Source organism: Guyanagaster necrorhizus (assembly GCF_019112545.1).
Source record: "Guyanagaster necrorhizus MCA 3950 unplaced genomic scaffold BT62scaffold_10, whole genome shotgun sequence".
Classification (NCBI taxonomy): Eukaryota; Fungi; Basidiomycota; class Agaricomycetes; order Agaricales; family Physalacriaceae; genus Guyanagaster; species Guyanagaster necrorhizus.
This window is the reverse complement of record NW_025064889.1, coordinates 749,459-762,343: the sequence shown is the minus strand read 5'-3', so window position 1 is coordinate 762,343 and position 12,885 is coordinate 749,459. Positions and strand designations below refer to the sequence as shown.

General features: G+C 47.1%; 3 protein-coding genes across 3 annotated transcripts; all 3 read right to left on the bottom strand.

Moving 5' to 3' along the window:
• Positions 1–6,210: 6,210 nt before the first annotated feature.
• BT62DRAFT_892264 (antiviral helicase) lies at positions 6,211–9,785 on the bottom strand (the record flags this gene model as incomplete). The annotated part of the gene is made up of 10 exons (XM_043183099.1): positions 6,211–6,393; positions 6,450–6,650; positions 6,701–7,066; positions 7,124–7,495; positions 7,547–7,788; positions 7,837–8,555; positions 8,586–9,034; positions 9,085–9,198; positions 9,249–9,503; positions 9,552–9,785. The coding sequence occupies 10 exons, from the start codon at positions 9,783–9,785 to the stop codon at positions 6,211–6,213; spliced, it is 3,135 nt and encodes a 1,044-aa protein (XP_043040807.1).
• Positions 9,786–9,997: 212 nt separating this feature from the next.
• On the bottom strand, positions 9,998–12,016 carry BT62DRAFT_931147 (IMP dehydrogenase). The gene is made up of 3 exons (XM_043186073.1): positions 11,708–12,016; positions 11,470–11,656; positions 9,998–11,298 (listed from the first exon to the last, which is right to left on the bottom strand). The coding sequence occupies exons 1-3, from the start codon at positions 11,987–11,989 to the stop codon at positions 10,094–10,096; spliced, it is 1,674 nt and encodes a 557-aa protein (XP_043040806.1). The 5' UTR covers positions 11,990–12,016; the 3' UTR covers positions 9,998–10,093.
• Positions 12,017–12,021: 5 nt separating this feature from the next.
• On the bottom strand, positions 12,022–12,751 carry BT62DRAFT_993574 (uncharacterized protein; the record flags this gene model as incomplete). The annotated part of the gene is made up of 3 exons (XM_043190416.1): positions 12,022–12,434; positions 12,487–12,536; positions 12,583–12,751. The coding sequence occupies 3 exons, from the start codon at positions 12,749–12,751 to the stop codon at positions 12,069–12,071; spliced, it is 585 nt and encodes a 194-aa protein (XP_043040805.1). The 3' UTR covers positions 12,022–12,068.
• Between the last annotated feature and the right edge of the window lie 134 nt (positions 12,752–12,885).

Here is a 12,885-nt window from a genome sequence, read left to right as displayed (position 1 = left end):
CACCTTACCATTTCAATCACTTTTACACTTTCAAATCGAAATCTTGTATTTACATTTCTTTTCTCCACTACCAACATCCGACGCCCTTTCTATATACATTTCATACAAAAGATATTACAAAGAAGCGGAACCCAAACTCTCCCCCCGCTCCTTCAACTCCTCTATATCCTCGTCCAGCCCCTTCAACAGTGCCTCCCGAAGATCCTCCACCTCCTGATCCCTCTCATCCTTGAAAATCAGTTGGGCCTTCTTCCAGGCCTCCACCTCAGACTCCGAAAACAGCTCCGAAGGAGACGACATATCATCAGAACTGTAGTCATCTTGAAGACCTGCCACAGTACCACGAACATCTGCCATCTCGTCCGCCAACTCATCCATGCGACACATCAACTTGCGTATCAATTTTGAAAGTTGGTGAAGACCGGTGGAGACCTCCACACTGCTGATCACCTCACTCGCGGTGACGCCCTTGTTGAACGAACAGGCGGTTTTCTTGACCTTGCAGCGAGAGCAAGTCCGCCCTCGACTGGTGCCTTCAGTTACCAGTCATGCATAACACCGTGTGCCATCTTGACGACAACGCACACAACTCCCTGAAAACAAAAGCTAAGTTAAGCCATGGAAGAAAACAAAGACACTTACTTTCACCATCCAACAATTCTTCACCCTCCGCCGGCCCCGCCACTTCCAACTTCGCCCGCTTTTTGGGGCTAACGATCACCTCTGTCTCACTGTCATCCACTATGCCTCTCGACCTGAACTTGCATTTACGTCCCTTCTCCGCCGGAACCGCTGCCCTTCTCTTCCCCTCCCGCACCCTCTTCCTCCTCTCCAGGGTCCCCAGTCCCCTTCACCTGCTCATCATCAGACTCTGGAGGCATATGGCGAGTCACCTTCTTGAAGCGAAGACCAGGGCCAGGACCATACCGTTCCGCCAAAACTTGATGCAGCCGAAAATCAGTGGCCTCCATGGAGGTCATCAGCAACCCATCCTCCATAACCATCCCCTCTGGCTCTACCTCCTCAGCCTCAGCCCTCGCTGCCGCCTCCGCGGCCTCCCTTTCCATGGCCTCCCTCTCCTCAGCCGCCCTCCGAGCTGCCTCTCTCAATGCCTCCTCTGCCTCCTTAGCCCGCCTCTCCGTGGCTTGCCGAACCTCCTCCCTCTTCCTCTCCAATTCCTCCTTCTGCTCCTTTTTCCGTGCCTCCCAGGCCACATGGTCTGCCTGGACCTTTTCCTCCCGCTCTTGCTCCCTTTGCCATTCCACATGACTCTCCACAGCCTCCGCGTATTCTTCCTCCGCAGCCTCCCATTCTAGACGAAACAATTCTTTGGCCTCTTCAGGGCCATCGGGGGTGGATCCCCTCACCAGAGGCTCGGGAGTGCATGAGCGACGATACGTGGTGAGCGATGACATAGGCGATGATGGTGGTTTCAGATCAAGATACAAAACTCCCATGGCCACCAACAATCCTCCATGTGGCCCCACCGGCCATCGGGATCAGCGCTCTTGAGGGCAAGAACGCTAAAGGGGGGATACTGTTACGCACATGCCACCGGCCTCTGTGTCACCTCAACCAACCATGAATTCTATCACGCTACCCACCGGACTCTGGCTGCTTCCCATTACCTACTAATTTCATTTCACCATTATCATTTCACATCTGTATTTCACATTATAATACCTAGACCCCGAACTCGGTAGCGAATATTCACACCAGAACCCAATGGAACCCGACTCGGAATTAGCTACCATTAGTATATAAAGCCATGTATATCACCGTAACTACTCAGTTCGAATATCAACTTGGATAAGCCATCTACACTTCGTACTCACTCCTCCCTATCTCACCCGTCGGATTCCGCTCCGAAGGATACTCCTGTTCACTTCTCTGACAGAACTCCGTTCTGTCCATCCAGATCCTTGGGCCCCGACTCAAGGGTGATGTTGCCAATAGCTTCGTCAACGCCCACGCACTCCGCCGGACTCCGCGCATGCATTCAAGCCCACTCGATTGGCATGTTCCTAACAAAAGCCACCCCTCTGCATCCAAACAAAGTATCCATGAAACCATGGACACACATCTCAGTAGACATAATAACTGGCCTACTGGAATGCAATAGCTTTGACACCACTATAGTCATTGTGGACTGCTTTCTCAAAGACAATTATTTCCATGTCTGCACTATGAAACTTTCTTTGGAGAGATGAGCAAAAATATTACATGATGAGATATATACCAAATATGGTATGCCCCAGATAGTAATCTCAGACCAAGAACCTCAATTCATCTTCAAATTCATGATGGACTTGTATTATTCACTATGAGTCAAGAGCAATACATCCATAGTCTATCATCTGCAGATCAATAGATAAACAGAATGTACTAACCAAGAAATCCAGAAGTATTTATGCATATTCATCAACTACTGACAGGATGATTGGACAGAGTGGCTCATGCTCACTGCTTTTTAATATAACAATTGTATCCACTTGGCTACTGGAAAATCTCCCCTTCTTTGTCAATCATGGCTATCATCCTAATATTGTAACCACAGACCAATGCTCTGCACAGACCCCCACATCTGTCACATTTGCAGATCACATATCTCAAATCCACAGAGAAACTCATAAAGCCCTTGATAAAGCCACTACAGCAATGAAATTCCAATATGACAAATGCAAAAACTCTGTAGCATATGCAGTTGGTGACAAAGTCTGATTAGACACAACCAACCTTCATCTCTTCCACTCAAAACAAAAACTCAGACAAATATACAGGCTCATTTGTAATCACCATAAAGATAGGCCTCTCCACCTACAAACTCACTCTTCCAACTGACTGGAAAATCCATCCAGTCTTTAACAAAGCCCTTCTCTCTCAATATATACTATTCACATTTTCAAACTAAAAACAACTGCTGTAAGGCTAGCAAACTCCCTGATACAAGAAGAATGTATCTGCTCTTGCAAGTCCTTTTATAATTGCAAGGAGAAAATCCAGCAGTTTAGAGCAGACCCAATGGAATCCACCTGGAGCAAATGGCTCATTGGTAGAACAAGCTCTGGCATCCACTCTCAAGTTTTGCAGATGAGGAAAATATGAAAGGAATAAGAGAGAGGTAACAAGAATTCTTCTAAGCTGTCAACTTGTGTGATACCAGGCTCAAAGGCTTCTAGGTATGCTTATGGCTTTGGCTTGTAGGAGACTAGTGGAATTTTATTCCTCAGCTTTATACTATAAAAGTTGGTCTCTATTCTATCTACAAGATTAATCTTTAAATGCTGAGAGTCCAAGGGTTCATCTCCTTATCAGCTATGGCTCCTATGAGCCTCTAGGCCACTCTCCTCTCTCTCTCTCCATGCTCAATCCACTCCTAATCAGATGAAGTATTCATTCATGCACCTGCTCTGGCTGATAAGCATCTGCTCCTAAATGCCAGTATAGCATTAAATATTGCATATCAGACACAAAGAGAATGGACAGCAGGCAGCCATCTATCATTATTGTGTGAGTTGTTGATTGCACAGCAGATCCTCAGGCAGGTTGTATCAGTGTTCCATTGCTTGAGCCATAGCTGAGAATGGTTCCTCTTTTTGGAGGCAGGATGATGCTTGCTGCTCAGCTCTCTTGATGCTCTGGCAGATCTAGAGCCAGAAAAACCAAAATTTGGTGCTCATGAAACCATAGTGCAGCACACCACCTCTCCTCAAGCCTGACTTAGTTGACAGTGAGAAATTGTATGAGATCAAGACAATTCTTGACTCTTACCTCTGCTGCACATGAGGGTGCAGTGGCCAAGGACCAACTACCATGACTGACTACCTTGTCAAGTGGAAGGAATATGAACCAGAATCAAACTAATAGGTAAATGAGAAATGGATGTCTGCTGATGATGCTATTGCTGATATGACTAATGCTATTATGCTACAGCTCATGACCAACACCTTGCCAATAAATGACATCTATTGTTTCATGCACATATCACATGCTCTTTAGTTCCAGCCCACAGACATTTATAATAAGTAGGACTATATTTATCACACTCAGAATTATTATATGAAATTGAGATATGAAATAATAAGTGAAATACAAATAAAGTGGGCATATAATGAGTGGCTGGAAGCCAATGGACTGTGAAGTGTGGCTTAGTAGGTTGAGGACTTAGAAGTTGAAGTCAGTGTGAAACAGAGGCCATCAGCATGTGCATAACATAAATTCTCCTTGAAGGCTATGTGACAGCTTTTTCAGTTGATCAAAATTGCACAAATATGCTGTATTTATCAAGATTTTCAGCTGATAAGCAAAGTGAGCTGAAAGCATCTAATGTTGATATTATTCTTGTAGCAACCTTTCTGAGAGAGGTTTAATGAGATTTTGATTTCATCTATCATAATTGCTCAGAAATGTAAAGAAAGAGGGTAGCAGAATTCTCATACTCTATTATGAGTTTTGATAAAGAGAATGGTGTTATGACATACCAGTGGACACCCAGTGCCTTGTTCTGCCATCAAAGATGTCTTCTGTTTGATAATGCTGCTTGTAAGATGAAAAATAAGATGTTGATGACCTCCAGGATAGTTTCCAGACTGTTGTTGTTGTCTATAAGACACCAGGCAGTGGTAGAAATGACATGTATCACATTCTCAAAATCTACCATTGATATTGAAAAGATGCTATGTTGAAGGAATACAGTGACCTTGCTGGGATGAGTGACCAGAATTATCAGTTTAGACACTTGTGAACATAAGAGAAGGATATAATAGAGGAAGATGGACTTTCCTATATTCAAAAATCAGTCAAATCCAGCAAGTAGGTGATTACACTTTACTGATATCTGAATGGCCTTTGATGATGATGCCTTTAATTTTTGGTGCTGATTCAACTCCTGTCATGATTTTTGCCCCTAAATCATGACCTGCCAACACTTAGCAAGCAGATGCTTACCAATCCCAACCCCAGGCTGACCTTACAAAGGATGATGAAGACATGATAACACTATGGCTATGCCTTATTCATCAATGCACAATAAGATGACAAGAAACAATGCAGTAACTACCACCATCCCACATCTTGAATACAATAGAAACTGTAGCATATGGAAAACTCACAATAGCAATAGTATAGCAGAGCAACAATGATGAACAAAAGCAAGGGCACAGTCATTGTTATCCCAGACAATGAGCAGAGGGCATGGAAAGCAGACAATAGTCACCTGTAGGGCATAGAGTTCTTTAGACAGTATTTAAAGCAGTAGTACACACTAATGTACCCCAGTCTTAAGCTATGGTTTAATACATCTGCTAAACTCTCTGACTACCTGGTGCAAATACTCTTGCCCAACACAGGCAGACTATCTCTACCAGCCATACTCTCTTATTCCCCTTTGTGAAATCCTTATTGCCTACCTCATTATTCTTATCATACTATTATACTGAAACCAGACCCAGACTCAGAATCCAGACTCAGACCTCAGTGGGAGCAGTGCTAGACATTTGTGAGCATTTAGTAGAGGCCTAACAACTCCCTGAAAAGGGTTGAAATAGTCTGATAAGACCTTGTCACCAGCCCTGTGGTCGGTAATCCTGACTTGATTGGCAGCATCAAATGTTGTACCGGTGGCCAGCAGATGCTGCTTCTTTCTTTCTCTGACCTCCACAACATCTGACACTTCCCCACGAGAGCGTTTCGCACTGACAGCTGGATCAACCAGTAGTGACGCCTTGTCGGCGTGCTCTTCTTCCGGCTCCGCCTTATCCTACGGTTATGTTCTCGTTACCCGTCTTTACCGCCTGAATTATGTCGTATAGAGCCTTTGAATATTCCCTGCGGATAAAAGGGCGAGTCCGCAACAGATGCATACTGTTAATTAAAGGGAGACAGAAAGCTCATGTCGTTATCAGGACCTTCAAGTTGATACGATTGTCTTCATCGTCACGCGGAACCTCTTCCTCAACGAACGGGGATCACTTGCCCCGAGTCTTCAGGTAGAGCTCCTGGTAGGCAAGACTCCACTGCATAATGGAGACAAGCCAGTCAAAATTCTGTCCATATTGCCCAAAGTTGCTATCAAGGACGACCGCTTTTACGGCAAGGGTGCGGTTTGCATACGACATTTTAAGCAGAAATATATAAACCTGTGTTTCTGAAGGGCGTCGGATGTCTCAGCCTGATCAGTCGGCACCAAAATTTCACAAAGTTAAGGTGCGTCTACAGGTAAAGTGACGAGCAGAAAATCACTGAATTGGGCCTTTCCAGCATTTCAGACGATTTTTCAAACTTTTGTTGAAGCTCCGCATTTCCTATAACCTTGGCAGCTTGAGCCATCTGTCGCAAGAGTTCGCCCAGTCTCCGGAAGACGCGGATAAGACTTCCCTCGAACGTATCGGTGAGCTGTTTGATTGATCAAGTCAGCCAGAAAAACGGAACAGCTGATGAAAAAAACAAACTTTGCATATTTCAGAGAAAGATGCTCCTCGACACCACTGCATAACCACGTCCATGAGTTCCACCTTAAAGGAGGAGACGTACACGTCCTCGTCCATTGGAAGCTTCGATTCTTTTGACACCTTTGCTATGCGTCGCGCCAACTCCTGCATAACGCGAAGCGGAGCAGCCAGTTCCTCCTTCAATTTTGTCTGCTGTTCGCTCTAAAAATGTAATCAATGTCTAGTAGCTACGCGGAACCCGATCTATGTACCTTTTCATCAAACACGAAGCAACTCAGCAGTGCCGCACACTGCTCGGGCTCCAGTGTATTAAAGACACCGTTAAATGTCAGCTCCGTTAGCAGCAGTTCATCCCCCGTAGAAATCTCGCACGCAACCCGGCCTTTGACGTCGACGATGTCTTCGGCCGTCGTAAACCCTAGTCGTCGAAGGACACGTTTCCGACATTTGAGCTCTTCCAGTTGCAACACATCATGCGTACTCTGTATCCGCTTCTTCAGCCCTCTTATCCGATCCTGCGCATCCCTTTTTTTGGAATACAGGGTGTACAGCTCTGGTAGTCGCTTATCATCATGCAGAGGACTCTTGAACATCTGGTTTTCCATGGCTTCGATTTTCTTTGAGCGATTCGCGATCAATGATGGATGTACGTATCGTTAACAGCACACACTCACTTTCACGAGACCAAGGAACTTGTCGTCCTTTATCCCCATATTCTGTACAGGATCAAGAAGGGGTACACCATCTGGAAAACGACGGTGCACTTCACCCACGCTCTTCCAAAGGGTATCCCTAGACTCGGAAGATCTCAAGTCTTTGGGAAGGAATAGCCGTAAGTGACTAATCCCTTCGATAGTTGATAAAAGAACGGGAACGACTAGTGGTTGACCCTTCTGATGCGGTGGACATGGCACCACGCCTCCTGGTGTAGCCGCAATATTCGTCTTGTCTTTGGAAACGCTGCTACCAGCCGCGCAATTGAGTAAAACGTCAATGACATACTGCTCGTGAGGCGGAATCTCGTCTGTTTTAGGCATCGGCCGATTCTTAAGACTAGGTCAGTTCACAGGAACTATGTGATAAAAAAAACAACTCACTTTTGGTGGCTGGCGTTTTTGATAATTTATAATGATTCCCCACCCAAAGTCCAGGGTCTTGTACTTGACCTTAACGAGTCGACCGCATTGCAAGAATGGTAATGCGTACGTAGGATGAGTGATCACTTCTCTGAAATCTCCTCTCATTTGATCGAGCTGCTGTCGAAAGTCATAGTATTGAACTACAAGCTCCTCATCTTCGATGACAAAGGCTTTAAGCGCTTCTTCCTCTTTCCGCAGCTCTGAAGATAGTGTTAGGCATGAACCTCAGATACTGATACAGCACGCACCATTCTCCAACTGTGGAATACCAGCGCTACTCTGGAATTGGAAGAAACATCTTTCGAGCATGTACTCCGGACTGATACCCTCCACTTTCATTAAATTCATAACCATGTTATATCCCACATGGAACGCCGAATCAAGACGGTCCGCCTCACCCTTGATCATTTCCTTCGCTGTTGCCGGTTCCAGCTTCTCATCGCACATCAAGATCACCACTCCGCGGTCGTCCAAGCCTCGTCGACCGGCACGCCCGGACATTTGAATGTACTCTCCTGATGATATACTCCTCTGTTCCTTCCCATCAAACTTGCGTGTTCCAGTGAACACAACGGTTTTCGCAGGCATGTTCAATCCAATGGAAAATGTTTCCGTCGCAAAGAGGACCTTGATCAGACCTTCTTGGAATAAGATTTCAATGACTTCTTTCAAGATCGGCAAAAGTCCGCTATGGTGGATACCAATTCCTCGTCGTAGGAGAGGTAGAAGGGTACATATCTGCGGGAGCTGTTTATCGTCTGCCGAGAGATTATCGATGGCATTCGTGAATATATTGTTCACCAGCTCCTGTTCATCCTGAGAATTGAATTCGTATTTGGTCAGTGATAATGCATGGGCTTCGCAATCCCGTTTGCTGAAGGAGAAGACGATGACGGGGTGGTAATTGCCTTGCATGATCTTCTTCACTATCCTCGCAATATCCGAGGGACCTAAGGAAACTGTTACTCTTCCCTACATTAAAGTAATGATCAATGACATGCCTTTCTTTTCTCCACCCTTCTTAGTCTTTCCCTTCTTTCCCTTTCCGCCACGGGGGTCCGCCGGATCTTCCCCCGCGTTGGCCTGCAGTTGGCCCATAGCTTTACTGAAGTTATCCTCCTTGAATTCTCCCTTTTCGTTGAGAACCAAGTAGATTCCTTCCCCACCAGCGGGAAACAAGTAATGCTGTAATGGTGTCGGTCGGAAATCCGTATACACGACGTGACATGGCTGATCATGCGACTTGCATATCCATTCAGCAAACTGCATTGCGTTTGGTATGGTCGCAGAAAGAAAAACGTAGCGAACGGTATGCGGAAGCAAGATAATTGTCTCCTCCCAAACAACGCCGCGCTCCTTGTCGCGCATGTAATGGATCTCGTCGAATACGACCCAAGCAACTTCGCGCATGATCTCGGAACCACGGTAGAGCATTGACCTGAGAATCTGTGGGTAGGCATTTAGGAAAGACGGGAATCTGTACGGTGAAATTGTACCTCTGTGGTCATCACCAGACATGTTGCGGTGGGGTTGATGGTAACATCTCCCGTCATGAGCCCGACGTCACCAAATTCAGCCAGCATTTCGCGATATTTTTGATTGCTCAAAGCCTGGTGAGTCGGTAAATGCAGGCATGAATATGTTGTGAAACAGGGCCGACCTTGATGGGACTTGTATAGATAACTCGCTGTTTTCTATTCAGACACTGAGCGATAGCATATTCGGCAACGACCGTCTTTCCAGCACTTGTATGCGCCGACACCAAGACGCTCTCGTTCCTCTGTATAGCGTACACGGACACCTTTTGGAAAGGATCCAGCTCAAATTTGTACTCCCGGTCCGGTTTTGCGGGTGGTACATGCTTCGTTATGGGTGTATAATTGTATCCCGGAGGCACTGCAACTTGGTGACGGACCTAAACAAGAGTAAGAAAGACGAGGGTAATAATGGAACGGAAACATACCTGATGTCGAAGCTCAAGTCGGCCTGTCTCGACACTCCCTTGTAGTCCAGCACTCGCAGCTACTTCACGCTTAGCCTCTGTCTCGAAATCGTCCAGAACGACAGGATTTAATGCATCAAGGCGAGGCTTTTTCCCCACAGGCTCTTCCACTGCGTTCAAGTCAATAGCGCCATTTTGACTTTCTACTTCAGCCTTTCGTTTCTTTGCTGAAGACTCTGGTGGATCGACCAGCATGACATCGTTTTCAATCGCAGGCTCGTCAATAGGCTCATCGGAGACATTGTTAAGGAATGAGAAAAGATCGGCCATGGGAGAAGAAATTAAAAAGTAGTTAGGATATAGCGTGTAGAAAAAATAGATGTAAACAGCAATCATGCCGGCAGTCCCTTGGCTGCTTCACAGCTACTTAGTTCCACGATACAAATGCTCATTTTCTTTCCATTGGTTCAAATGTGTATATCGGTATTCTAAGGTAACGTACAGCTATGCTACATGAGTCATAATCTAGGCAAAAAGCCTTTTCGTGTAGCTGGGAGGTATCATCAGCAAGGAAGCCAGTGAAAAAAAACCAACACATACGAGTTCAGTCCATGTACTCCACCCTCAACCTGCGCGCTGGCAGTTCTCAGCTCGAACCGCACCTTGCCCTCCTTGACAGAGCTCCTCAGCTCCTGTACGTTCCGGACGCCAATATCCTGGAACGAGTGCTGCACACCGACATACAGATACGGCAGGAAGGCCTTGACGCTTCCCTTGTCCTGCACATCTCCGCTGACGCCCTGCGCAACCTTTACGGCGCTGCTCTCGGAGAAATACCGCGACGTGGCTGCATTTTCGAGGGTCGTCGATTTCTTTAGGATGGGATATTTGTTCGATCCGCCGGTAGAGGGCGCGCCATTAACTTTTGTTTGCCCACAGCTTGATTTGCCCTGTTCCATCGCTTCCAAACTACCCATGCCTCTGTATGCTTTGACTCGCTTTCCCTCATGGTAGAAATACTCTCCCGGCGCCTCCTCCGTCCCAGCCAAGAGGCCACCCATCATCACGGCTCCAGCACCCAATGCCAGAGCCTTGACAATATGACCTACGTTCCCAACCCCACCGTCAGCAATGACCGGCACGCCAAATTTGTTCGCAAACTCCGCCACGGCATATACTGCGGTTGCCTGTGGCCTCCCCACGGCCATGACCTCCTGTGTGATGCAAATGGAGCCTGAACCCATGCCGACACGGAGGGCGTCGGCTCCCGCAGCTATTAAGGACGCAGCCTGTTTACGAGTGACGACATTGCCTGCGATGACTTCGAGTTTAGGGTACATGGATTTAATCCACTTGATCATGTCGATTTGGAATACGGAGTTGCCCTGGGAGGAATCGAGAACGACGATATCCAAGCCTGCTTCCACCAGGAGAGTAAGACGGTCCCGATCTGATGGACGCGTGCCTACGGCAGCGGCGGCGTACAGCTGCTTCGTCACAGGGTCTTTGGAGGCAAGGGGATAGGACTGATTCTTCAAGAGATCCGAACGTGCGAGAAGCGAGACTAGACGGCCTTGCGAGTCGACAATGGGAAGCTTTCCCTTTTTTGAGTCACGTAAAATGTCGTTGGCCTCCATGAGAGTGATGCCTTGGGAAGCGGTAACGAGATCTGTGGTCATAACATCGGAAAGAGGCGTGGCGGGGTCACGAAATTGGACGTCACGAGAAGTGACTATGCCCACTAGCTCGCCACCCAGTGCACCGGATTCTGTAGTGAATTGGTCAGCATGTATTGGCGGGAGAAGAAGAATAGGGAGATTCAGAAAAGAATAACAGGTATCCGCACACCACGCATTGAACATGCGTTAAAACTCGGAAGAACGAAGGTTTATAAAAAAGAAAGTCTCATCATGCAGGGGACATGGCAAAGGGAATTCACCAGTAATAGGGATACCGCAGAATCCGAGTCGGGCTTTGATATCTAGAACATCCTCAACAAGGTTGGAGGGAGAAAGCACAACAGGCTCGGTGATGAAGCCGTTCTCGTGTCGCTTTACAGCACGAACCATCGACGCCTGGGACTGTGGTGACTGGTTATGATGAATAACACCAATACCACCGAGGAGCTAGCATAGATGTTAGAACACACTGGCTAGTGTATCCGTAACGACGCCTACCGCCATGGAAATAGCCATGTCTCCTTCTGTGACCGTGTCCATAGGGCTACTGATGAACGGAGTTTTGAGGGTGACATTGCGAGTTACACGGCTCTCAGTGAGAACGGCAGAAGCAGGAAAATTGATTTTGCCTGGGAGAAGAAGGAAATCATTGTAGGTGAGACCGCCATGGACCTGAGAGTCCATGAGGTCGGTTATGGAAAGGCCATCTGAACGGGAGTAGGACTGAAGGTGCTCAATGGCAGAGGCAGCGTCGAGGAATGAGGATTGCTGAGCGGGCATGTGGGCGGAAGTGCCAGCCTAGCCTCAAAAAAAATCGGTGCTTATATAGGCGATTTATTTGGTTCGAACAAATAAGAGCCTAAATTATGATCCAGTTCTTGTCGAGCACCATCATGTCGTCTGGCAGCAAGTCGATATGCTGCCTTGCGTTTTCTGTACCATTCTTTACCAACCACGCCCCGTTCTTGTCCTTCTCTGCCTGCCATGCCCAGAATTCACCGTCTACGCTACGTCCAAGGGCCACTTGCCATCGTCCGACTCTCGCCCGCCATGTCGTACCTTCGTAGTTCTTGGCAAACAGAAATTGGTCGCTCGTTTCTTCTCGCCAGATTTCTTCGTATGCCGTCGTCTTTCCCGTCGCAGGGTTCACCATTTCCCCAATTTCTAATGTCCTACCGTCGGGCAACGTGCTGTTGGTTCCCTGGTCATCAACGCTGAGGGCATCCTACGAGCAAATGTGAGGAAGCAACGAGCCAGGATCACCTTCGGAGGCTTACCAATGTGCGAGAATCGATAAGATGAACGAATTGAGTCGCATTTGGGCCCACTGCACAGGTCAATTTCATTGCATTTGGTTATGCCATGTTACTCACATGCAGATCGATATCCAGCAAACGCCCAGTCGAGATCCTTCGTACCCTTTATGAATCTTACGTCCACGAAGACGTTGCTTTTCAGAGAAGACAAGACGATGGTATCGGTGGGTTCGCTGGCCTCATCGGGTATCCATCGAATGGAATCTCGGTACGAGATGGATGCCATGTGCCAATGATACTCGGCGATAGAAGATTATTTGTGGCTATCGCAAGGCTGATACGATCACGTGCCATCTCAGCGTGTCCGTATCCCAGGGAACTTCACTCATGTGGTCCTTTCACTGCATCTGAGAATCCACA